General features: G+C 37.8%; 3 protein-coding genes across 3 annotated transcripts; 1 reads left to right on the top strand and 2 right to left on the bottom strand.

The window, feature by feature from the left end:
* The first annotated feature begins 3,599 nt into the window (after nucleotides 1-3,599).
* Nucleotides 3,600-4,514, top strand: LOC136062542 (uncharacterized). The gene has a single exon (XM_065761701.1). It carries the CDS (start codon nucleotides 3,600-3,602, stop codon nucleotides 4,512-4,514), a length of 915 nt encoding a protein of 304 aa, XP_065617773.1.
* Nucleotides 4,515-9,411: 4,897 nt separating this feature from the next.
* Nucleotides 9,412-11,283, bottom strand: LOC111990629 (uncharacterized). The gene is made up of 4 exons (XM_065761671.1): nucleotides 10,996-11,283; nucleotides 10,742-10,913; nucleotides 10,222-10,652; nucleotides 9,412-10,131 (listed from the first exon to the last, which is right to left on the bottom strand). The coding sequence occupies exons 3-4, from the start codon at nucleotides 10,648-10,650 to the stop codon at nucleotides 9,619-9,621; spliced, it is 942 nt and encodes a 313-aa protein (XP_065617743.1). The 5' UTR covers nucleotides 10,651-10,652; nucleotides 10,742-10,913; nucleotides 10,996-11,283; the 3' UTR covers nucleotides 9,412-9,618.
* A 4,207-nt stretch (nucleotides 11,284-15,490) lies between these two features.
* Nucleotides 15,491-26,562, bottom strand: LOC112039156 (aspartyl protease family protein At5g10770). The gene is made up of 3 exons (XM_065761670.1): nucleotides 25,781-26,562; nucleotides 17,026-17,463; nucleotides 15,491-16,528 (listed from the first exon to the last, which is right to left on the bottom strand). The coding sequence occupies exons 1-3, from the start codon at nucleotides 25,959-25,961 to the stop codon at nucleotides 15,702-15,704; spliced, it is 1,446 nt and encodes a 481-aa protein (XP_065617742.1). The 5' UTR covers nucleotides 25,962-26,562; the 3' UTR covers nucleotides 15,491-15,701.
* Nucleotides 26,563-27,376: the final 814 nt, after the last annotated feature.

Below are 27,376 nucleotides of genomic sequence, written 5' to 3'. Positions count from 1 at the left end.
CTGGAATGACCAAAGCTCTATCAATCCTAGACATTGCTGGTTGTTCAGTCCCACTTGACCATGTATAGCTACCTCCTTCCAAAGGCAAATCAACCAAGTTAAGATCCTCAATAAACTCAGAAAATTTTTCCATAGCCAGGGTCAAACGTGTCTCACCCCTATGCTCATTAGGAAAACGAACAATATTAAAATTTCCAAAACAACACCATGGTATCCTCCAATACTGCTGAATACCCACCAACTCATCCCACATGTGACCCCTCTTGATATTCTCATTTGGGCCATAAACCCCTGAACATGCCCATATAAAACCGTCCCCCACCCCTTGCCACTTTACCGAAACTGAGAAAGTACCAACCATAACCTCCACCTTATCCAAAACCCTTTTATCCCACATAAGCAAAATATCACCAGCAGTCCGATCAGCCTCCAAAACAGCCCAATCCACATATGGACAACCCCATATGCTACAAACCAGCTGTCTATTCATACTAGCAATTTTCGTCTCTTGTAAACAAACAACATCACACTTCCACTCCCGCAACAGATTCTTCACCACAAGTTGTTTCCGAGGATCATTTAAACCACTAACATTCCACGAAATCATTTTTATCTTCATAGACACAAAAATATCCCCCAACTACTAACACCAGCACAAAACCACCCTCTATCTCTTGTCATAATTCACTGAACAGATCAAGTTTTGCAACTCTCTACGTCCCTTGTTTTTGGACTTAGCCACTTTTTTGCTACTCGTTTCTTTCCTGTGTAACACATTGGCTGCCTCCATCACAGTTTCTAGCCTCTGTAAGAGAGCAATGCACAACTTCTCATGTCGAGTCGATGATAACCCAACCAGTTTACTCAACCCCAGAATTCTTTGTTTCACCCACCTAGAGATATCTAACTTAGGCTCAATGCTTAATACCTCAGTGGCCTCCTCCAACTCCGCTGAAATTGTTGACAAACTCGGAGCAATAGACTGCAAAGGTAAATAATCCGACATTTCTGCATCACCAAAACCCACAGAAAAATCAGCTACATCCTCTACAATCATGACCTCCCTAGAAAGGCTTAACAGATCCTTACTAGAGGAGGAATTTGCCTCCCCACCCGACACACCAAAACCCAGCGATCTAGCTCGCAAAAATTCCAGAAAAAGATCGGGAAAAGAGGGCCCGAGTAGTCACGGCACAAATTCAAGAGTAATCGACCACTTACCTTCAAAAATCAAACCACCCGACAGCCTATTTGAGCCCAAGATACTGTTCCGGTCAGGGCTGAATCTGAAAACCATATGCTGAATATTTTCAGTGCAACCCAACACTCCTTTCAGCGAAGCACTCCACAACTGAGTAAACAAATCGAACTGCCTCTCCGTCGCCGGCGATACCACATGCAACTGAGAGACCAAAAAGCTCCCTTCACTCCTCGACAACTCAATCGGCATCACTACACCAAATGGAGAGACCGTGGGATTCTCTTCCAGCCCATCGGGATTAAGTGTAGAGGGGATTGGATCTAAGAAAGTGTTGGAACATTCCCCAGCCTCTAAGTGATATGGGCTTGCATTCATCGGGCTTAAATTAGAAACATAGTGGGCTTCCAAATGTTTTGGGCCCAAACCAATACCCACCTCTTCCTTTTGTTCAATAGGAGCCCGTATCACCCATTTAAAAGAAGATTTTCCACCCTCAGAGTTATCCCAAGAGACCCGCCGTTTCCCATTCTCAGCCACCTCCACAATTAATCCCCTCCCAATCCCACGTGAATCCCTCAAATCACGCCCCTTCCTATTTTCAGCTTTATTTGAATTCAAACTGAAACTTAATGGAAATCTTGTTTTATTACGCACCGGTAATTTCTCACCTAAATTAATACCCAAATTAATGCTCCTCTCTCTCCTTTCCCCTCCCCTCACGGCTGTTGTACCAGGCTGACCCACTAGAGCATCCACAATCTAATTTCGAGATTGTTTCAGAGGCACTGCCGTCGTTTCATTTGTCCTGTTCTACTGATTCTCCCCCATCGCCCCTTCTATAATATTCTGTCCTACATCCTTGGTTTTATGGATCGGTTGAATACCACCTTTGGCCTGCACTTGACCCTTCACTGTCTGGACAAAAGACCGAGATGGATGAACCGTGGAATTATTCTTTTGTTTCTGAGGGATAAAGTTTGCATGGCCTGAGTGACCAAGAGCATATTGATTGGGTTCTAACATCTTCCTCAATTCTAGTCCAAACACCTTCCAACCATGTTTTTCTTTCCCTTCAGGGATTATGACAAACCTCCGAAGCCCACCAACTTTGAGTTCAGACACTAGCAAGAACTGACCAAAAGAGTTTGATCCCCGTTGCAAGGTGTAGGCAGAATCACCTTCCCTAAGCGTGAAAAATTGTTTAGGATTTACCCCAATCACCGTGTGTTCTATATTTTTCATCAACCATAATGCCACGCTTTTGCCCATAAACACTGATTTCATGAAGTATTTGCCCCGTTCAAAGATTCGTAACGCAAAGAAATTCCCTCCTTCCTCCACCACCAACTAAAAAAGCTTTGATTCAATGAAAAAACTACGTATCCCTCCCATACTAATGAAAAGAAAAAATATCTGACTAATCTGAGGTAGCCGGGCCTCCTTTCTCCCTATCTGAAGCTGTATAGACAACCCCAAGATAAGACAAGAAATGAAAAATACGACATTACTAGTTTCAACCAGCAAAAAATGCACTCTTGTAGGAAGAAGCCAGGCCTAGAGGATATTCATATATCAGTACATGATGGTGCAAGAAAAACACCAAGTCAATTACTCGTCCATATGGTCGTCCATAGCAATGTACAGAGCGGAGAACGAATGGTTGGTACACTCGTCCTTCCATAACCGTCCTCTTTCATTCTCCATTCGCTCGTCCAATGAAGGACGAGTGAGTAATGAACCTCGTCCTTCCTTAATGATGGACGGGTGAGGTTCACCAAGAGTTACACTTGACACACTTCCAACCAAGAGTTATATTGATTGAATCTCAACACAAGTCCCAATGAGGTGACTCTTATGACAGTTAAGGAAGTTACCCTCTGAATCCTCCAAACTCTACGACGATTAGGAGAAATAACTGATTTCTAACACTATATAAAGACCCTTCTACGCAGAGGTAAGGGGACTTTTTTTCTCTTTTTTGGAATTCTAGATAAAAAGTTAAGTCTTTGAGGGCTCTTCTTTCTCCTTCAATCTACTAACTTTACCATCGGAGAATTAAAGGCCGGCTTCAACCGGTCTTCTCTGATTTTCTTTGGTTTTCCAGGACTCATTCTTCAAGATCAAGAGCATCCGAAGATTTTTCAGCCCACTGATCCTTTAGAACTCATCAGTTGGCGCCGTCTGTGGGGAACAGAAACGGAAGAAATTTGTTGTCTTTGGAACTTAGTTTATTAAGTTCTATAGTTTCTTTTTCCAATCAAGGGTTGAAATGATTCGGACAAGATCTAAGGCTACAAGTCCAGGCCCTCAACAAAGCAGGGACGCTTCTAATAACCCTCACCGCGACCGTCAGTCAACACTTACTATGCAACCACCCTCATTCCAACATATGCAATCCATGGCTGCTGCTATGGCAGAGTTAACTCGTCAAAACCAAGAGTTGGCTAGACAACTTGAGTTAAGGAAGCAGCCTCGTGAATGGAATGCTGGAGAACGGGCCCAGAGTCAAGAGGAGGAAAGGAATGTTGAAACTGAAAATCAGTCAAAAGGTACCGTTTCACAGAGGGTACCTCATTTAGAAAGAAAAATGGATCAAATGAGACTGGTCATGGATGAGATGAGGGAAAACATGAGGAAAACAAACCCTGTGGAAGACTTAGTTCACAGGACTGATTCCCCCTTTGTGGTGTCCATCAATGCTCATCCTTTGCCACCTAAGTTCAAGATGCCTCCTTTAGATTCGTATGACGGGACACGAGATCCTTTTGACCATATTGCCACCTTCAAAACTACTATGCATCTTCAAGGAGTTCTAGATGAAATAATGTGCAGAGCTTTTCCTACAACTCTCAAAGGACCTGCACGAATGTGGTTCAGCAAAATACCTCCTAAAACAGTGACGTCTTTCGAAGAGTTAAGCAAGTTGTTTGTCAACAATTTTATTGGAGGGCAGAGGCACAAACGCTCTTCGTTTAGCTTGCTAACCATAGAGCAAGGGGAGAATGAAAGTTTACGGTCCTTCATCACGCGTTTCAACAGGGATGCCTTGGCGGTGGACGAGGTGGATGATAAAGTCCTCCTGGCAGCATTTTATAATGGAGTACATTCTGATTTATTTATCCATAAGCTATATGAACAGGCGCTTCAAACCATGGTTGAGCTAGTCCATTCAGCCCAGAACTTCATGAATGCAGAGGATGATATCATAGCCAAGAAGAGGAAGAGAGTTGAGAAGGTTAAAGCCAACACAATGCGTCAGTCGGAGCAAGGCCCTCGTCCAAAGAAGGGACGAACGGAAGACAAGAGGGATTGAGAAAAGAAAGCAGGCCTTTCAGCGCGAAATCAACAGTATACCCCCTTGAACGCGTCACTTGAGTAAGTTCTTATGCAAATTAAAGACGAGCCTTCTTTGAAGTGGCCAGAGAAGATGAAGGGAGATCCCAACAAGCGCAATAGGAATAAGTATTGTCGCTTCCATAGGGATCATGGGCATGATACGGACGAATGTTTTGATTTGAAACAGCAGATTGAGAATCTCATCAGGCAAGGAAAGTTGAAAAATTTCCTTGGACGAGACCACAAGGATGAGAAATTGAAAGCGAAGGTAGAGGAGTCATCACAACCACCGCTTGGAGAAATAACAATCATCCTAGGGGAAGTCCTACAAGACAGTCGTCCAAGTCGAAGAAAGCATACTTGAAGGCAGTACAGAACGTTCAACTCTCTGGACGATTACTAAGCGAGAGAACTATGGATGAGCAGGCGATCACCTTCACGGACGAGGACGCAGAGAAAATTCACCATCCTCATGACGATGCTATTGTCATCACTCTCCTTATTGCTGATTACAAGACCAGAAGGGTGTTGATAGATAATGGAAGCTCGGCTGATATTTTGTATTATCCAGCCTTTCAGCAGATGAGGTTAGGATGAGATCGGCTGCGACAAGCGAGCTCCCCTCTAGTGGGTTTCGGTGGAATGAAGATACAACCTGTGGGTAGCATTTTATTACCAGTGACAGTGGGGGCATATCCGCAGCAAGTTACCAAGGAGGTGAACTTCCTTGTGGTCGATTGTTCATCCTTTTACAATGCAATAATTGGAAGGCCAACCCTAAATAGGTGGAAGACAGTTACATCTACCTACCACTTGTCAATCAAGTTCCCAATAGAACATGGGGTAGGCCAAGTACAAGGAGACCAACTAACAGCAAGAGAGTGTTACCTGGCCATGCTGGCTGCGGACGAGCAAATTCAAACAATGAATATCGAAGAAAAGAAAGTTATGGCAGAACCCATTGAAGCGTTAGAAGATATTCCTTTAGATGATAATAACCCTGGGAGGTATACCAAGGTTGGAGCAGATTTGGAAGTAAAGATCAAGAAAGATCTCATTTGTTTTTTGAAAAGAAACAGAGATGTGTTTGCATGGAGTCACGAAGACATGCCGGGTATAGATCCTAGTGTCATTACCCATTGACTGAGTGTATGCCCTTCCTACAAACCAGTATGGCAAAAGAAGAGGGTGTTCGCTCCGGAGAGAGACAATGCAGTCAAGGAGGAAGTTCAGAAGCTAATTATGGCGAAGTTCATTCGAGAGGTGTACTATCCTGAGTGGTTGGCCAACGTAGTCATGGCCAAGAAAGCGAATGACAAGTGGAGAATGTGCGTTGATTTCACTGACTTAAACAAGGCTTGTCCCAAGGATAGTTACCCGTTACCACGCATTGATCAGCTGGTAGATTCTATTGCAGGCCATAAATTACTCAGTTTCCTGGATGCTTTCTCTTGATACAATCAGATTAGGATGGACGAAGCGGACCAAGAGAAGACGTCCTTTGTCACCAGTCAGGGATTATTTTGTTATGAAGTGATGCCTTTCGGTTTGAAAAATGCTGGAGCAACATACCAACGGTTGGTCAATCATATGTTTCGTCCACAGATCGGGCGAAATATGGAAGTCTATATAGACGATATGTTGGTGAAAACTCAGGACGAAGATAGGCATCTGGAAGACTTGTAGGAAACATTCAATACACTAAGGCAGTATCACATGAAGTTGAACCCTACCAAATGTGCTTTTGGAGTATCATCAGGAAAATTCCTGGGGTTTATGGTCTCCTACAGGGGAATCGAAGCAAACCCTGACAAAATTCAAGCAATATTGAATATGAAGCCTCCGAGTAGTGTCAAAGAAGTCCAGTCCTTAACCGGACGAGTCGCCGCCCTCAACAGGTTCGTTTCTAAACCTACTGACAAATGCCTGCCATTTTTTAAGGTTCTTAAAAAAGCATTTGAATGGACTGATGAGTGTCAAAAAGCTTTTGAAGATTTGAAGACATACCTTACCAAAGCCCCTTTGTTAAGCCCGTCCGTGCAAAGGGAAGAGTTGTATTTATATTTGGCAGTCACCCCACACGCCGTGAGTTCAGCATTAGTGAGGGAAGAAGACAAGGTACAAAGTCTTGTATACTATACCAACAAAGCACTGAGGGGAGCAGAAGGACGATACCCGTTGATGGAGAAATTGGCTTTTGCACTGATAACAGCCTCCAGAAAACTAAGGCATTACTTTCAGGCTCACGTCATTAATGTCATGACAGATCACCCACTCAAGAAGGCAATGAACAAACTAGAGGCTGTAGGACGTTTGATCCAATGGGCCGTCGAGCTCAGTGAGTTTGACATAAAGTATCAACCGAGGCATGCCATAAAAGCTCAGGCTCTGGCAGATTTCATTGCAGAATTTACTTTAAATTGTGACGAGGAGGGTAAGAAGGTAAATATTAAGTGGGTAGTCTATGTGGATGGTTCATCTACACAGTACGCAGGAGGAGTAGGTGTGGTTTTACAATCTCCAGAGGGGGACAAATTAAAACACAAAGTTCGTTTGCAGTACCAGATAACTAATAATGAAGCTGAGTATGAAGCTCTTCTCAAAGGGATGGAATTGGCCAAGTCCGTTGAAGCAGAGTCACTCCTCGTCCTGGGAGATTCTCAGCTAATCATAGGCCAAGTGAATGGCGTGTTTGAAGCCAAGGAAGAGCGGATGAGGAAGTATCTAAATAGAGTGATGTGCCTTATTAAAAAGTTTGGGGAAGTTAACTTCGTTCAAATCCCAAGGGAGGAAAACATGGAAGTTGATGCCTTGGCGAAAGAAGCCTCAGCGAGTGAAGCCGTAGATGAAGTTGATGAAATTCAATGTATGCCAAGTATAGACATCCCAGAAGTACAACAGGTGGAAGGTAGGCCAAGTTGGATGACTCTAATTGTGTCGTACCTAAAAGACGGACGACTCCCAGAAAAGAAGGACGAAGCAAGAAAGCTGAGAGTAAGGGCGGCCAGGTACATTCTTATAGACAAGATTCTTTATAAAAGAGGTTTTTCCCAGCCTTATCTCAGGTGTTTGGCACCGGACGAAGCAAACTACATAATAAGGGAAATTCATGAAGGAGCGTGTGGCAATCACTCAGGAGCCAGGTCACTCGTCCACAAAATCGTCCGTGCATGATATTATTGGCCAAGCATGCAAGCTGATGGTAAAGCCTATGTCAAAGTCTGCGATCAATGCCAAAGGTTTAGCAACGTCCCCAGGCAACCATCAGAGTATTTGACTCCAATGATGGCCCCCCGGCCTTTTACACAATGGGGACTAGACATTCTGGGTCCATTCCCACTAGGCATGAGACAAATGAAATTCCTCGTGGTTGGTATTGATTATTTTACCAAATGGGTAGAAGCGGAATCCTTGGCTAACATTACGCAACAGAATGTCAAAAACTTCGTGTGGAAGAACATTGTGTGCAGGTTTGGAGTACCCAGGGTGCTGGTATCGGACAACGGACATCAATTTGATAATGCACTTTTTAGAGATTTTTGCCTACATTTCGGAATTCAAAATCATTACTCCTCACCAGCCCACCCACAAGCTAACGACCAAGCAGAAGTTGCAAACTGATCCTTGCTAAAATTAATTAAGACTCGGCTTGAGGGGGCTAAGGAAGTATGGCCAGATGAGCTACCAGGTGTTTTGTGGGCATATAGAACGACAGCAAGAACTCCTACAGGGAAAACTCCTTTCAAGCTAGCCTATGGAACAGAAGCGGTCATACCTGCAGAAGTGCATATGGCTAATCATAGAGTGGCGGCGTATCAAGACAAAGATAATGACGAGCAACTCCGTTTGAACCTTGATCTTATAGACGAGATAAGGATGGACGCTGAACAAAGGATGGCAAGGTACAAAAACCTTATGGCTAGGCAATATGATGCAATGGTGAAGCCAAGACGTTTCAGCATAGGAGACCTCGTCCTAAAAAGAGTTTCCTTAGCAACAAAGAACCCAGTTCATGGGAAGTTGGGACCAAATTGGGAAGGCCCCTACAGAGTCGTCAACTGCAAAAGACAGGGGTCCTATTACTTGGAAGCCCTTGATGGGAGGAAGCTAGAGCATCCTTGGAATGTGGAGCACTTAAGGAAGTACTATCAATAAAATGCAAGCTTAGATGAACATGACTTCGGACGAGTCTGGAGACCATAAAAAACTATTCTACATAAAAGACTTTGTTTATTTAATTTGTCTTATTATTATGTTAAGGACAAGATTATGGTTTGGCTTGTGTTTGGTTTTCTTTTAAGGCAGGCATTAGTTTCTTAAAACATGCCTCGTCTATGAACAATGTATTGTGAACAATATTTGTGGAATGTACATAATGTTGTGTAAATCCATAATTCAAGCACTGCTTTTTGTTCATATTGACTTGAAAACAGCTGAAAAGCTTAAAACGAGAAAATTCTTTGGATGCAGAAATGTAATCTCAAGTTTTCCTAAGCAAATGATGAAATAAAGCATTCTCGTCCAAAGCGAAGGACGAGATAGAGCTGGCACAGATCAAATTGCAAGCAAAACTAAGGCATGCTCGTCCATAAAATGGGGCAGGGTAGAAGATAATACCTAACCATACCATGGACGAGGGACAACATGGGCGTTTTGAACTTGTTTAAATCACCTACTTTTAAGAAGATGGCATCTCATGGACGAGACAAAAGTACAGGCAAGTCTAAGGACGAGTAGTGCTTATTTACTTAAAACCATTTCAAGTGAAGTTTTTGTTACCATTTCACACGGATAAATCACACTCAAGTGGGAATTCCAATAAAAATAGTTTGAGTTTGTGTATAAAATGTAGACGAGTAAAACAGGAAATCAAGTATAGAAAATAAACACTCGTCCATGCACATAAAACAAACAGTATACATTTAATTGTTTTTCAAAGGCGGACAAGAAATGTCCTAAACACCCTTAACTGTTTTATCAAAATTCGTCCTTAAACATGGATGAATTGAATGTATTTAAGTTACATATATTTTCTTAAAAAAAAAAAAAAAAAAAAAAAAACTAAATCATCAAAGTATGTTCTAAATTGAGGCATCTGGATTGGGGTTGTCTTGAGGCTGAGTTGTGGCATCGTCCTCTATGTTGGCGTCCTCAGAGTCAAGACCAAGGAGAGAGCTAGTGGTGGCAGGGTTCAAATTGAGCACGATGGAGCTGAAGTCCACATCAGGAAACTTCTCAGCAGCGTCCATCCTGAAATCTTCAAACCCTGCTACGTAGTTGGTGTCCATAGCATCTGTGTATTGCTTGGATGCTTTGAATTCAGCCACTGCATCTTCCTTGGCTTTGGAGAGGAGAATGCTTTGCTCGTCGCTCTTCCTTTGCAAGTCTTCAAGACGAGCATCTTTCTCTGCAGCATTAGCCTTCAACTCCTCAACCAAGGCTTTAAGGTCCTTCACCTTGTCCGTCGTCTTGGCAGCCACCTCAGCCCATTGCCTAGCCTCTTCCTTCAACTCTTGTATCCTCGTCTCTAGCAAGATCCTCGTCTTGTCCAACCCAGTGGCCTGTCTGGACGCGGCTATAAACTTAGACATACCCTGAAAAAGTCAACAAATATAAGTTAAAAAAAAAATATATATATATATATATATATATACATTTGGCCAAGACAGAGGAAGAAATATTACCTTGAAAAGGTCATGAACACCAGAGTGTTCGAAGTCCTTGAGAGACATGTCATAGCAGACGTTTATATCCTCGTCCGTCACAGAGTTCTTAAAACGCTCCCAGGCCAAGTCTTCATTTTCAATGATGTTTGAAAGGGCCCTGTGGGATGGTTGAGACAAGGTGGGCGCGGTTTTGGACGGTGGAGTCTTGGACGGAGTAGACTCCACAGGAGTGGACGAGTCGACGTCATAGACTTTGGTGGTAGGTTGCTTGGACGACGGAGTGGGCTTGTTTACCTGAGACGAGCCGTGCTTAACCTTTTTACCATGCCTGTTGGGGAGGTTCTCCAAATCCAAGTGTTTGGAGATGGTTTTCCATTTCTCCCCAAAAACAGGACGACTCCCCTCAACACCTACCTCCTTTCCCTTATTACCTCTCATGGTTGCCATTCCTGTAGAGAGACGAAGAGAATTTACTTAGAAAAATGAAAATAAAAGATGAAAATAAAAGATGCAAGGAATACAAAAATCATATACTTACTTTTTTCTCACTGTAATCTCGTGTGCAAGTGCAATGTCGGACGGGTTAGGACCTAACCCCCACTTGGCTAGTCGTCTGAGGTTGACCAAGGAATGGAAATCCCTGTCTATGTGTAGACGAGCCCTGTGGACGCGGTCACAGTGCAACTTGCTCAAAGTGGGTCGTCCAACAACTGTAATGGAATAAACTAAGGTTAAATGAGATAATAGTAAGTAAAAGGTAAGAGAGAAGAAGGGGAAAGCTAAGGGACTTACCCTCAGGACGAAGGTTCCCTAGGTCCCCAGTAAAATGGCCAAAAGAATCTCGGCCCACGTCTATGGGATTTCCAGCCCAGAATCTAGAGACGAAGAAAAACTCCGTCTTCCATTTTCTGTCAGACGAGGCCAAGGATTTCACCAGTCTACAATCTTTACTCCTGGCTGTGAACTGATAAAAGCCAAGAGATTGATGAATCTCTGAAGGTTTATAGCAGTAGAGGAACTCGTCCACAATAATAGGACGGTCCCCTCCAAACACTTCCCTCCACAAAATTTGCATAGAGATGATTAATCTCCATGCATTTAGGTTGAACTGACATACCCCTAAACCTAACCTAACTAACAGCTCTCTGCTAAAAGAATTTAAAGGAAATCTAAGACCTCCAAGAAGGTAGGCCTCGTATACACCTATCCCAAAATGAGGGTTGCAACACCACTCTCCACGGACGGGTAATCTAGGATTAAACTCGTCTGGGATTTGGTATCACTCCCTAAAGTTATTTAATCTTTCCTCGTCCGTCTTTGAAGGAATATCTACAGCACAGCTATATACAGTTACCTCCGTCTCGTCCAAAGGACTGGACGGAGGGATGGAAGACGAGGTACCTACCTGGGACCCTATAGTTTTCCTAAGTTGTTTTTGTACTTCTTCTAAAGGAAGCCCAGGGACCCCTGAGACATACTTCTCGTCAGTAGTGTTTCCCCTACTGCTACTACTACTAGTATCACTAGAGTTATCACTACTTTCGTCATAATACTCGTCTATGGCTTTTTCTGTACTATCGCTAGACAAGGAAATGGTGATTCCTGACATTTTCTAAAAAGAAAATTTTGAAAACCTAAAAGACGAGGAGAGAGGGAATACCTGGCTTTAGGACGCACTGAAACTATGGACAAGGCTTTAGACGATGAATGTCAAGGAGGAAAAATCTCAGAAGTAAGAGGGTAATGGGGGCATTCCACTATTTATAGATGGTTGACCTGAGCATATGAAACGACACGACCAATCAGACGCTGACACGTGGTCTTCGTCTCGAAAAAATGAATCTACGAAATGAATCATCAATTAGATTGTGACACGTGGCATCTCTGATCGTTAGAAAAGCTCATCTATCCAAAGGAGTAAATTACTATATTTTCTTGGACGACACATGGACAAGGGGGTAACTGATGGTGCAAGAAAAACACCAAGTCAATTACTCGTCCATATGGTCGTCCATAGCAATGTACAGAGCGGAGAACGAATGGTTGGTATACTCGTCCTTCCATAACCGTCCTCTTTCATTCTCCATTTGCTCGTCCAATGAAGGATGAGTGAGCAATGAACCTCGTCCTTCCTTAATGATGGATGGGTGAGGTTCACCAAGAGTTACACTTGACACACTTCCAACCAAGAGTCATATTGATTGAATCTCAACATAAGTCTCGATGAGGTGACTCTTATGACAGTTAAGGAAGTTACCCTCTGAATCCTCCAAACTCTACGACGATTAGGAGAAATAACTGATTTCTAACACTATATAAAGACCCTTCTACGCAGAGGTAAGGGGACCTTTTCCTCTCTTTTGGAATTCTAGATAAAAAGTTAAGTCTTTGAGGGCTCTTCTTTCTCCTTTAATCTACTAACTTTACCATCGGAGAATTAAAGGCTGGCTTCAACCGGTCTTCTCTGATTTTCTTTGGTTTTGCAAGACTCATTCTTCAAGATCAAGAGCATCCGAAGATTTTTCAGCCCACTGATCCTTTAGAACTCATCAATAGTTATTCTTCATTTTAAAGAATAACTATTCATAAAGAATAACTATTCCTTGTAATAAAAATATAACCAAACTAAATCTAAATCTTAAGAATAACTATTATATTACGATGCCTATTAGGCTATTACAGTCTACCAAACATGCTCTAAGAAAAGAACCCCTAAGATCGATATAATGCATTTTCGGGTAATTATTGAGTACTCCCAGAGTACCATAAATGTGTACCCCACATTTTCACATAACTGTGAATCTCACTAATTAAATTTATGGTGAAACCACAATTCATGTGAGAGGAGAGAGTATACATTTATGGTACTTTAGGAGTATTTAATAATTTTCCTACATTTTCAAGCAAGGTTTTAATGCTCCCGCAATTATTCTCATTGTCACCAATTAATGCATCTATACAAAGTTTCGAGGCACTTTCAATCATGAATGCAGCAACCTCTACCTAAGAAGCTAACTTTAACGCCCAAGTGAATGCAGCGACCTTTGCCTCAATAGTCAATAGAATCACATTATTCTTGTTGTTTAGCCCAAGCTTTTAAGATCTCATCCCTATCAACTTTTGTCACAGCAGCAACAGTTGTATATGGTTATGCAAGTCTGGAAGGAAATTAGAATTTAAAAACCTCCCATATTAATTACTGGCTCCACTTTAGTGTTTCTTTGCTTCCCATAGATGACTCTTCTCACGGCAAGGCAAGGCAAGTTAAGAGTTATCATAATGTGTCCCTATTTATGTTTTTTAACATGATATCAAAGCCACTAACTTGTGAACTCCAGTAGTGTTTGTCACTTTTCATCACACATAGCAAAGCTTAAGCTAACCTCAATGCATTAAAAGTTTAAATCACATAATACATATTATACTGAAGAATATAATTTTTATTGAAACTTACGAAACGCTAAAAGTAAAAATAGAAATTCACCTTTCCGAGTATGTCTTACCTAATGATTCTTCTCAAGCCTCAACTCTCAACCTCGCGGCCTTGAACGCAATAATCTTCGAAAAATATTTTGGCATTTCATTTGCAGTATAAAATCAAGGTAGTCAGAATCTCGTCCTAACTAATCTAATGATTTGGAATAAGAAATTAAGTTATTATTATTATTATTTTTTACCAAAATGAAAAATAAACAAAGAAAGAAATATGTAAGGGTTGGCCAATCTTCATTTTGTAAGCATATAATTTTCCTCACAAAAAAATTTCACAGCTGTCAAGACGTCAAATTATTATTGGTAAGTGAAAAGGTAGTGTCAATGATAAGCCCCATATGAAAACTATTAAAAACTTTGGCCAATTTCATATTGTGAGCATATAATTTGCCCCAATAAGTTTAAAAGTACAAAATATACACAACAAAATTTATAATTGTCAAGATAGCAAATTAATATTGGCAGGTAAAAAAAATTATACCAAAGATTAGTCCACATGAGAAACATTAAATACTTACTAATTTAACTGTTATGAAAAATATTAGGAAAATTATTACTACTTCCGTCCCATTTTTTTTGTCTTCTATTCTATTTTGAGATGTCCCAAAATATTGTCATGTTTTTAAAAATAAAAGTCATTAATTTATTAATGTTCCTATTATACCCCTACTAATTTATTAATTCAATTTTTTGATAAATTTTTTTAAGGGTAGTTTTGGAAACTTATACATTTTTAAAAGATAAACAAGACAATAAATGATGTTTCCTTAAAAAGCTCAACTTTTCAAACAGGATAAAAAAAAATAGGACGGAAGGAGTAGATTTGTAGCATTACTCACCAATAATAATTTTTGGGGAGGGGGTAATATTAATTTGACTTGTCAAAAGTTATTTTTTGTGACCCAATGTGGAGTGCACATTTATTAAAATTTTTACAAAAATGCCATTGAAAACTGTTTTTTGAGTTCTGAAAACATCTCTTAAAGTGTTTTTTAAAGCACATGTTTTGAATCCTCTAATGTGAGAGCGGTTATCTAAATATTCTACTGAGAGTTCTCTTACCAAACACACGATTCCAAAATAAGGCCTACGTATTTGAGCATATAAATCACACAAAACTGCTTTTCAATCACCTTACCAAACGGGCGATAGTATATGATTGGGGGAGGAATGCTAGACACGATTTTTACAAAAGAACGTGCTACCTCTGTGTTTTTTCAAACTTGTGGGGAAGGATGGCCCCCGCAGGCTTCACAAGTCCGCATGGCTCCGCCATTTGCGTTTGTGTAGGACATGGGCATCCATTGACCCATAAGTTAGTCAAGTCATCCATTGACCCATTATGGTAAGTCAGTCAAGTCATCAGCAACCAACTCTTTTGCACACACACACTGCTCAATTTCATTCTTCACAGTCTCTTAAAGTTCTCTCTTGCATACAAGCATATGTACATGAATGACTTTTCGGTGATTAGTGACACACAAATGAGCCAAGATTTTAGGTTTAAGGAGGCCAAAACATGAAAATAAATAAATAAATAAATAAATAAAATGAAAGTTTAATTCAAGAATGAGAAAACATAATAAAATTCAAGATACTAGGCATTCATTCACACCCAAGCAAAAAAAAAAAAAAAAGTTCTCAATACATTTTAAATCAATAATTTGTTAGAATAGAATTTGACATTCATTCTCGAGGTAAATTAACATTGCATTTTTTTAACTCTAATTATTTGAGGAGTAATGTAAGAAAATAAAAATGTATACTGTAATGAAATGTCTTGACACATGGTACCTAATAGGCAATAAACTTTATTCATGTCAAATATCAAAGACGTGTGCAAATTGTGAGTTGCCATGTGGCATTATTAATCCATATCAGCTTGAAGTTATTGAGGAATCTGCCATATGTCAAGAATGGAAAGCTCCAAATTATAATATCACACATGGCAAGATCTCAGGTTGAGCTTATATAATAAGTATACATATTTGATATATTTGACTACATTAGTTACAACCACCCGGGCGAAACCCAATCCTCCCTCTAGCAACATCATACAACACCTCTAATCCTTTTTGTTGAACATTCCCAAAAATGGCAATGTTGCTTGGATCACTATTTCCAGCAAAGGCTAAACAAGCTTGCGTTGGGCTCAACATGTAAAATATTCCCACTTTGTCCAAATCTACGCTCACATCACCACCGAACAAAAAGCTTATGTGTGGAATCGAAACAGACTTGCTCTTACTAAGGTCATAACATGTATCAAGTAGTGAAATTGGGCTTGTCATCGGATAATTACGCATCAGTTTTCGAAATGTTGTTCGCAATGCATTGTATGCTGTAGGAGGCAAACGTGTTATGACCGTCCCTGAGTCAATGATAGTACCCACAGTCGAAAAAACTGATGTGGGAATTGATAATTTACGCCCACCCACACTTATTCCAATCAAGTTAAGGCCATAGAATGTTGGCCCTTGAGGAAGCTTTAACATAGGTGTGAACTTTATGGTATTGGAAACTCCATTGCCTTTTCCGAAAGTAAGGTGACCTGTTGAGCTAGTTGTGGAAGGTAGACAATATGAGAAGAATTGGCCATACTTTTGAGCTGTTTGTTTCACTAGGGAAACTTGGGCGCGACCAAGACTTAGCAACCCAGCAATGCCATTTAAGAGGCCTTCATTGTCTTGGCCACAACCGAATATGAAATTGTCCATCACGTCTGATGTTATGGTTAGCCTTTCTTTGCTGAAATATCCAGTTGTAAACGAACCATCACCATATTCTACAAGGTATATGCACTTCTTAGAGGTAGAGCACTGTTGTGACATTCCTACATTGTGAAAAAAAAAAAAAAAAGTTGACATTATTCTTCCAAATTATCAAATTTACAATTGCTTAAAAAAAGTTTGTGTGAAAGTATCCCTAATCTTTGAACAATATATATATATATATATTTTTCAATAATTGGGCTAGAACTTCTCCAATTTATTTTTATTTTTCTAAAATACTTGGGATGCTACTAATTTCACTAGAGAAGTCCTATTTAGTGAGTTAATAATATTATTTTTCTAAACTCTGAGTAAACAAAATTACATTAAATGCTGTGAAAAATGAAAAACAAAATCTCATCAAATTTAGGTCAAAATCAAATTAATCCCAAATTTTGAAAAATGTCTAAATTAATCATTCCTTCACTACCATGTTTCATTTACATAAAAAATACATTTACGTGGGATCTATAGTATTAATTAAAACTAATTAAGTAGGTAGTAATAGTAGCAATACCCTTATCTATTTTGGTGAGTGAGATTGTATTATATGGTTTACCTGTGGCAGAACTGAGTTGAAAGCACAAGGGTGTAGGACACGTAATGTTGGCGTATGATGTTGATTTGGATGGGTCAAAGATTGGGTCTACTTGCTTATAGCACTGTCCTGTGCATGGTTTACACTGTGTCCATGTAAGGTCGCTACCAGTGTCGAATGCGAGTTTCAAATCTCTTTTGGGAGTGCCAAGGCCAACGGTGACAATGTAGTTACTAGTGCCAAGGATGAGACCCGATTTAACAGGAAGGGTGGAGGCCTTAGATTCCCTTAACTTGTTGCCATTGGAGTAGTTGGAGAGCTTGTAGCGGATTGAGTTCACTCTTGATTGGTCTTGAAGAAGGATTTCAGTGTGATTGAGAACCTGTACTTGGTCTTCCTTGCTTTGAAAGCATGGACCATACTTGTGTATCACTGTTAAGGATGCCTTCCTTTTAGAACCTGAACTCAAAAACAAATCATCAAGTGGAATTTGGAGTGCATACATATGAATATATAATATAGGTTAAAATAGAAAATTGGCTCTCTAAGTTTTACCAAAATTCATTTTAGTCATCTAACTTTACTTTTGGTCAATTTAGTTCTCTAAGTTTTAAAAGTATTCAATTCAGGCATTTCCCTAACTTCCGTTAATGCTCTACTGTTAAGGTTTTTATTTTTTATTTTTTTCCCAGATTTTTATATTAGAAAAATGCAAAAAACTAATTCATTTTTTTTTTTTTAAAAAAGTCCCAGAACACACAACAAACCCTACACCCGAACAACAAAAAATTTCTTTACGTTGATCACAACCAAAAATGGCATCCAAATAAAAAATTTCAATACGCAAATTCAGAACAAAGCGCAACAACTAGAACAAGATGATCAACATCAACCATCAGAACCACATACATATAATTTACAAATTCGCTACCCACAAACAATGATTATTCATTCAACAATGAAAGTACGAAACAATGTTTCTGAGTTTTTCTTTTTTGTGGTTTACAAATGATATGGAAGAATAATCATAGGTGTCATGGGCTTAACCCGTCAGCACGAGCTTCGGCTGACGGGCCAATTACGGGTAACGGACAGAGTCATGCTGACGGGACCAAGATAAACTGGGGTTGAAGGCTCCAGTTCTAACCGACGGTTATTCAAAACTCCTTGGTTGCTCGTATAGCGAGAAGCTGACGTCAACTTGGCTGAAGGGGAGAAAGAAGGCTTACGGTTTCAAGGCCGACGGCTCTATAAAAGATAAGACTTGGCCGCCACGCATGGGAAGTTGCTTGTATTCCACGCCCAGTATCAGAGTCCTATAAGGAAAGGATCCCGCAATCTACGCTTATGAGGATTCCTATAAGGAAAAGACTTCTACTCCAAGGAAGAGAGGTCCACCTTCTACTACTATAAAAACCCCAATACCCTCATAAGCCGAGGTACGCATAATTAACCCCTCTCTAGCACTCTAGAGTTGAAAGAAGTTCTAACTTGACCTTCGGAGGGTATTTGGCCAGCACCACACTGGTGCTCTCTGTGAGGTCATTTCTCTTTGTTGTGTAGGTGTTGTTTTGAGCATACAAGCATCGTGCAACTCACTGGTGAGATTTTCGGCATCATCAGTTGGCGCCATCTGTGGGAAAGATTTTTACGACTTGTAAGCCATATTATCATTTCCCGGACAAAGAGTTGCATGGTACTTACTCGCTCGATGGCGACCACCAACAACGTTCAAGGAGACGAACCACGCCCAACTGCACTCGAGAGACAGGTGCAGACTCTCATTGCAACCGTGGAACGCCTCACTAAGCAAAACAACGATCTGGAGGAATAGTTATGCCAGAAAAATGCAGGTCACGGCACTCAAGAGCAGGACCAAGAAGGCACCAGTGCCGATAGAAGAGAACGAGAAAGGCTGGAGTGCAGTAATGCTCCTAGTAGACCGGAGCGTCAAAATCTAATCATGCCATCCTTCACGGATGCAACTCAACCACACATTGCCACGGAGATACAAAAAATAAAGGAACAAATGGAGGTCATGATGAATGCCCTCAAAGGACGAGTATCCAGCGACCTTGACGATCTGGTAAATCGCACCGACTCGCCGTTCACTGTAGCTGTCAATTCCTTCCCCCTACCACATAAATTTCGCATGCCGCATATAGACAGTTACGACGGAGTGAATGACCCTCTGGATCACCTAGAAACCTTCAAGACCTTGATGCACCTTCAAGGGGTAGCGGACGAAATCATGTGTAGGGCCTTCCCTACAACGCTGAAGGGCCCTGCAAGGGTATGGTTCAGCCGACTGACGCCGAACTCCATCAGCACTTTCAAGGAGCTAAGCGCTCAGTTCACTACACACTTTATTGGGGGACATAGGTATAAGAAGTCCACGGCATGCTTGATGAGTATCAAGCAACGAGAGGACGAGACGCTGAGATCCTACATAACACGCTTCAATAAGGAAGCGCTATCGATCGACGAAGCCGACGACAAAATTTGCCAAGGCCAACGGTGACAATGTAGTTACTAGTGCCAAGGATGAGACCCGATTTAACAGGAAGGGTGGAGGCCTTAGATTCCCTTAACTTGTTGCCATTGGAGTAGTTGGAGAGCTTGTAGTGGATTGAGTTCACTCTTGATTGGTCTTGAAGAAGGATTTCAGTGTGATTGAGAACCTGTACTTGGTCTTCCTTGCTTTGAAAGCATGGACCATACTTGTGTATCACTGTTAAGGATGCCTTCCTTTTAGAACCTGAACTTAAAACAAATCATCAAGTGGAATTTGGAGTGCATACATATGAATATATAATATAGGTTAAAATAGAAAACTGGCCCTCTAAGTTTTACCAAAATTTATTTTAGTCATCTAACTTTACTTTTGGTCAATTCAGTTCTCTAAGTTTAAAAGTATTCAATTCAGACATTTCCCTAACTTCCGTTAATGCTCTACCGTTAAGGTTTTTATTTTTTATTTTTTTCCCAGATTTTTATATTAGAAAAATGCAAAAAACTAATTCATTTTTTTTTAAAAAGTCCCAGAACACACAACAAACCCTACACCTGAACAACAAAAAATTTCTTTACGTTGATCACAACCAAAAATGGCATCCAAATAAAAAATTTCAATACGCAAATTCAGAACAAAGCGCAACAACTAGAACAAGATGATCAACATCAACCATCAGAACCACATACATATAATTTACAAATTCGCTACCCACAAACAATGATTATTCATTCAACAATGAAAGTACGAAACAATGTTTCTGAGTTTTTCTTTTTTGTGGTTTACAAACAAAATCAGAAGTAGATATCAGATCAAATCAAATTAGAGAGAGAGAATTCAAGGAGACCCAAATTAGATTGGAAAGAAAGAATCCAAATATCCAAAGCAAATCATAGAGAGAGAGCTTAATCAAATTGTTTACCAAATCCAAAAAACTCTGAAACCAACCAAAACACAACAACCCAGCTTGGGTTGAAACTTCGATGAGGGTTTGACGTGAAAAGTGAAAACGCAGAGAAAGGGAGATTGGCCTAGTCAAACCGAGCTAAGGGAAAGACGACCACTGCCAAAAAACGACAATTGACAGTGATCGGGGAGGAGTGGAGAGCGACTGACCTTGGTGGTCAGCCATGAATGAAGCTTGCAAAGGAGCTCCTTGGGTCCGGCCTAGAGAGAGAGAGTGAGAGATTATAGAAAGAGAAGAGAGAGGAGAAGATGAGAACCGAGATAGATTAGAATTTCTTATGGATTTTTTTAAATGGAGAAATTAACAAAAAAATTAAATAAAAAAAATATGAAACTAATGGTGTAGTTGACAGAATCAAATGGAAGGACTTGATTGAACATTTTTTTAAACTTATAGACTGAATTGACCGAATGTAAAATTAGAGGACTAAAATGAGTTTTGGTGAAACTTAGAAAGTCAGTTTTGCATTTTAACCTATAATATAAGATAAAGACAATGAAATATGATTAACTCCAATATTTTTTAACAACATGAAAATTCATACTTTTAAAGGGAAAATTTATAGCTTAATAGCATTATTTAGTATTTTCAATGAAAACTTTATGTGACACTTATGGCCTAGAAAATGAGCACTTCATCTGTCTAATGATTTTAAAAAATATGACATTCTACCTACGATCAATCATGTTTATGATTGTTGGTTGAATAGTACGTTTGACGCTAACATATAATAGACATTATTGAGGCTTACATTAAGGATAAAGTGTCGTGTTCAAAGTTAGGTTATTTTAAATATATATCATTGTTAATTTCTTTAAGACATTTTTCAATCTTTCTGTGTATATGTGTTAAAATATTTAATATTCTAAAAAAAAAAAAAAATTTAAAGTGTCACCTTCAGATATATAAATGGGTAAAATGTACAGTGTATATGGGTAACATACAATATGTCTTAAAATGGTTTAATTAAAGCAATAAGGCAACAAGGTGGCCCATAATCGTCGACCACGACACACATTCCAAGTGGAAGGCTATGTAGTAGGTCCTCACTAGTAGAGCATCTATGTTGCTCAAAGATGTACCAGTGACAAATCGATAAAATAGTTACGCATTTTTTAAGAGAGAAAACCTAATTTACAATTTGTTAGGGGTTTATGGTTGAATGACATTATCAAAGATGTACCTAATTAAGAGAACTTGAGCTTCCCCTTGTGAATAATAAAAAAATAAAATAAAATAAACCTATTTTACTTTTTTTTTTTATATCCTTTGGGATAAATTTTTGCTCTTAATTAGGTAGAATGAATCTTTTATAACTCATAAATTTTTTCTCTTAATAAGACTGTTCAACCACGTGTATTAACTATTAAATCACATAATTCATTAAATTATTTAAACAAATTGCATCATTTGACTAAAAATATACTTGAATGGTCTTTTGAATTGTAATGTAGTAAATAAAAAGAAACTTTCCTCCCACTCTTTCTTTTAGATTAATTAATTAAAAATGAGTAGGAAAACGAGCTAACTTGGCGTCTTCTACTTAGAAATTTTGTCGTAATTATGAAATGTCGTTGGCAGGGGGCATCCATCATCAATGGAACGTGGATGAATTATTAATTATATATGTACCCCCTTAATAATGATGGACCATGCCATCATAACGGCATAACCCAAACAACCCTATGGACAAAAGCAATTTCTACTCATGTCCAAACTTTTGTGAGGTTAGTATTATTTTAAAGTTTAAAATATAAAATTCATGGGGCTCATTTTGTTAGGTTATAAAAATTAGGGTAAAATATCATTTTCGTCCCTAAACTATCACAAAAGTTTGTTTTTCGTCCCTAAACTTTCAAAAGTTTTATATTCGTCCCTAAACTATTACAAAAGTTCGTTTTTTGTCCTTAAACTTTCAAAAGTTCTATTTTCATTCCTAAACTTTTCCAAACGTATTGATTTTTGTCCCTCCCACATCAGCACTCTGTCAAGCCACGTCAGCACTCCGTCAGAACTTTTGGAAGTTTAGGGACGAAAATAGAACTTTTGAAAGTTTAAGGACGAAAAATGAACTTTTGTGATAGTTTAGGGACGAAAATGATATTTTACCCTAAAAATTAACATATCCTCCAATATATCTTATATTTAGGGTTTGTATAGAGTTGGATTTGATGTATTTTCAATCTATCCTCACATTTTTAGATTGAAAATTTTCAACCCAACCTAATCCATCATAATTTTAAACTAATCCAACCTAGCCTATAGGGTTACTCGTAGAGTCAAGTTGAGTTTGGTTGGGTTGTCGGCATTAGGTCATTTTATCATGTGTGTTAAAAAAATTGAGTTTTCATTCAACTATTTAAACTCATTATCGAATAAATGATTACAATTTATAAAATTGAGCATAATATTCCAATTTTATCAAATTAATACTCAGAATATAAACTAAATTAAAGTAATAAATTTTAACAAAGTCTCAAAATCCAAAATAAACCAAACTAATAAATTTTTTAGTATTCTAAAAAAAAAAAAAAAATTTTAAAGTGTCACCTTCAGATATATAAATGGGTAAAATGTACAGTTTATATGGGTAACATACAATATGTCTTAAAATGGTTTAATTAAAGCAATAAGGCAACAAGGTGGCCCATAATCGTCGACCACGACACACATTCCAAGTGGAAGGCTATGTAGTAGGTCCTCACTAGTAGAGCATCTATGTTGCTCAAAGATGTACCAGTGACAAATCGATAAAATAGTTACGCATTTTTTAAGAGAGAAAACCTAATTTACAATTTGTTAGGGGTTTATGGTTGAATGACATTATCAAAGATGTACCTAATTAAGAGAACTTGAGCTTCCCCTTGTGAATAATAAAAAAATAAAATAAAATAAACCTATTTTACTTTTTTTTTTTATATCCTTTGGGATAAATTTTTGCTCTTAATTAGGTAGAATGAATCTTTTATAACTCATAAATTTTTTCTCTTAATAAGACTGTTCAACCACGTGTATTAACTATTAAATCACATAATTCATTAAATTATTTAAACAAATTGCATCATTTGACTAAAAATATACTTGAATGGTCTTTTGAATTGTAATGTAGTAAATAAAAAGAAACTTTCCTCCCACTCTTTCTTTTAGATTAATTAATTAAAAATGAGTAGGAAAACGAGCTAACTTGGCGTCTTCTACTTAGAAATTTTGTCGTAATTATGAAATGTCGTTGGCAGGGGGCATCCATCATCAATGGAACGTGGATGAATTATTAATTATATATGTACCCCCTTAATAATGATGGACCATGCCATCATAACGGCATAACCCAAACAACCCTATGGACAAAAGCAATTTCTACTCATGTCCAAACTTTTGTGAGGTTAGTATTATTTTAAAGTTTAAAATATAAAATTCATGGGGCTCATTTTGTTAGGTTATAAAAATTAGGGTAAAATATCATTTTCGTCCCTAAACTATCACAAAAGTTTGTTTTTCGTCCCTAAACTTTCAAAAGTTTTATATTCGTCCCTAAACTATTACAAAAGTTCGTTTTTTGTCCTTAAACTTTCAAAAGTTCTATTTTCATTCCTAAACTTTTCCAAACGTATTGATTTTTGTCCCTCCCACATCAGCACTCTGTCAAGCCACGTCAGCACTCCGTCAGAACTTTTGGAAGTTTAGGGACGAAAATAGAACTTTTGAAAGTTTAAGGACGAAAAATGAACTTTTGTGATAGTTTAGGGACGAAAATGATATTTTACCCTAAAAATTAACATATCCTCCAATATATCTTATATTTAGGGTTTGTATAGAGTTGGATTTGATGTATTTTCAATCTATCCTCACATTTTTAGATTGAAAATTTTCAACCCAACCTAATCCATCATAATTTTAAACTAATCCAACCTAGCCTATAGGGTTACTCGTAGAGTCAAGTTGAGTTTGGTTGGGTTGTCGGCATTAGGTCATTTTATCATGTGTGTTAAAAAAATTGAGTTTTCATTCAACTATTTAAACTCATTATCGAATAAATGATTACAATTTATAAAATTGAGCATAATATTCCAATTTTATCAAATTAATACTCAGAATATAAACTAAATTAAAGTAATAAATTTTAACAAAGTCTCAAAATCCAAAATAAACCAAACTAATAAATTTGAAAAAAGAATTATAATCATTAATAGCATGGCACAATTGTTTAATTACTTGAATAAAAAAAATTTCCAACTCAACCCAACTTTGAAAAAAAAAGGTAAAAATCATAACCAAACCCAATCCATCAACCCACTAAAAACCAACCTGATACATCAAAATTAGGTTGGATTGTGTCAATTATTGAGCTAGTGGATGGAATACACAACACTGCGTATATCATATATGGACAAATTGCATGCAAAACTGATAAGACAACATCACATAAAACGTTTATTATCTGACAGCTGTTTCTCTAATCATTGCATAATAAAAAAATAAAAAAAAATCATTTAAACTTTTTCCTATAATAATTACTAATTAGACAATTTAAATAAAACAGATTCTGTTTATATCTTATTACACATGAAAGAGACAAAGGTTTTAATATATATGTAAGAAGAATAACAGATGAAAGGTTAAAAAGGGAAAAGAAAAGAAAAATCTAACAGAGGCTTCATTATATAGTTAGAAAGACCGCATGAAATTTTTGATGGAAGATATATTAGATATGTTTTTACAATATCTGATATTATGGGATTGATTTATTCTACATAATAATTTCAAATCATTCTATTTCATAATTGTGCACTTCTAATCTTATATAAAATGCTTATAATGAGTTTCTTATTTTTTCTGGATATTCTTTTTTCGCGTTTCAATCTTATCCACTTAAATCAAATCTTAGTTAGGCCATTGTTTTCAGTAATGATATGACAAAACATTTTTCACAACAGCTTTTTACAACCTGTGAAGTTGTTTTACTATGTTAAGAGTTGTGAAAAAAAAAAAATTGTAAAAAATGTCATTTCCTTTGACTTATTGCATTATTTGGTAACATTCTTTTGTTTATGTTCTTTTATGGGTAGGTTTCTCAAAATAATGCATTGCATACATTTATAGTTTTACAGGTGCTGAAACAATTAAAGCATTTTTTTTTTCTTGTTTTTGCTTCTTACTTTTTTATGAGGATTAATGATAATGAAAATAATAGTAAAGAGATGACGAGAATAATGACGGTGATAATAATGATGATGATATAATTATGAAACAATCATGAGAACTGAATTTATTCTAGAGAGAGAGAGAGATAAATTAACCTTTGGTAGAAGCACTGCAAGTAGTTGATGGCAGTAGAGAGCTGAGTTGAACAATTTGAGTATGATGAAGGTGGTGGATTTCTGTAGTCTCTCTAACTTCATCGGCATAAAGGCATAGAAAAGCAGAGAAATAATAGATATAGAGGATACACCTGAGGAAGGAGGAGATGGCCATGGCCATGGATTAGCTTTTAGCTCAAAACCACGTACTCCTTCAGTCCTATCTATTGTGGTTGGCCTAATGAATGGGTTCACATTCTGCTACTGCTAGGGTTGATTAGTACATCTAACTTTTTGGCTCTTAACTGATACTGGATTTCCTTTTTCTTTTTTCTATTTCTTGTTTGTTATTGTAATTATTAGTTTATAACATGTTTGCTTAGACAAGTGGGGATTGCAAATGCTTAGATAACGAACTTTGGCTTTGATAGAACCAATCCAAACGTCTAAGTAGTAAAGCCTGACTCAGTAGAATAAATTCAAATGCGTAGATAGTAAACTTTAGTTCTAAAGAACAAATCCAAACGCCTAAGTAGTAAACTCAAACCAAGTGACATAGATCGTATACCATCGGTTAAGTCATTGGGTTTAACTGAGTTTAATTTGGTCGCATGATATTTTTTTTTTTTTTTAAGTTTTCACTTCTGATTTTTTTTTTTTTTTAAAGTTTTCACTTCTGATACTTTAAAGCGACTATTAATGAAATCGCAGAGAGAGAGAGAGAGGGAGAATTGTGATTACAATAAAGTTGGAAATGAGACATGGTGTGTGTTTCTGTGTCTGTGAGAGAGAGAGAGAGAGAGAGAGAGAGAGAGAGATTTTTCTGGAGAAAGTGCGAGAGAGAGAGAGATTTGATGGGTTAATTGCTTATCATCATACAATTTAATATAGTTAATAATAATAAAAAAAGGTGATACAATTTAATAGTACCAATCATGCATGACAGCTTGCATCTAATTCTCTTTATGCTCGATTGACATTGATAGTGGAGTCTTCTATAGCCCCATAGACTTAAGATTTTTCTTAATGCTGACGATCGTGGTCCCTTGGCCTTGTTTAATCTATTATTGTTTTATTGGATTAATATTTCTAAATTTTCACATTTAAATTACATGTACATATTGATTGTGTGTATATACTGTTAGTTGTTTATAATTTTAGTCTACAACTACAAATGTTAGACGTTTTTGTAGTTATACTTTGGTTAAATAATGTATTATAAGCCCAGTTTAAAATACTAATATTACTATTTTCATGTATATTCTAATAAGTATTACTGTTTAGTAAAAAAAAATGATGTTTATCACACATTGGTTATATGTGTCTAATTTCCGTTGTTTATAATCTCAGTATATAACTATATAGGTTAAGCCCTTTCATAGTTGTACTCTGGTTAAATAATGCATTATAAACCCGGTTTAAAACATTAATATTACTATCTTCGTGTATGTTTTAATAAGTATTATAGTTTAGTAAAAAGAACAAAGGATATTTATCACACATTGGTTATGTGTATCCAGTTTTCGTTGTTTATAATCTCAGTCTACAACTATATAGGTTAAGCCCTATTGTAGTTGTACTTTGGTTAAATAATGT

This window comes from Quercus suber, unplaced genomic scaffold (genome assembly GCF_002906115.3).
Source record: "Quercus suber isolate HL8 unplaced genomic scaffold, Cork oak 2.0 scaffold_425, whole genome shotgun sequence".
NCBI lineage: Eukaryota > Viridiplantae > Streptophyta > Magnoliopsida > Fagales > Fagaceae > Quercus > Quercus suber.
The sequence above is the reverse complement of the archived record's forward strand: the minus strand, read 5'-3'. Positions and strand labels throughout refer to the sequence as shown.

Coding starts and splice junctions, on each gene's coding strand:
- LOC136062542 (XM_065761701.1), top strand. CDS start 3,600: ATGGCTGCTGCTATGGCAGAGTTAACTCGTCAAAACCAAGAGTTGGCT.
- LOC111990629 (XM_065761671.1), bottom strand. CDS start 10,650: ATGGCAACCATGAGAGGTAATAAGGGAAAGGAGGTAGGTGTTGAGGGG. Junction 10,132..10,221: donor GTGTTCATGACCTTTTCAAG/GTAATATTTCTT, acceptor TGACTTTTTCAG/GGTATGTCTAAGTTTATAGC.
- LOC112039156 (XM_065761670.1), bottom strand. CDS start 25,961: ATGGCCATGGCCATCTCCTCCTTCCTCAGGTGTATCCTCTATATCTAT. Junction 17,464..25,780: donor TTGCAGTGCTTCTACCAAAG/GTTAATTTATCT, acceptor TTTTGAGTTCAG/GTTCTAAAAGGAAGGCATCC. Junction 16,529..17,025: donor TCAACTCAGTTCTGCCACAG/GTAAACCATATA, acceptor TTCACAATGTAG/GAATGTCACAACAGTGCTCT.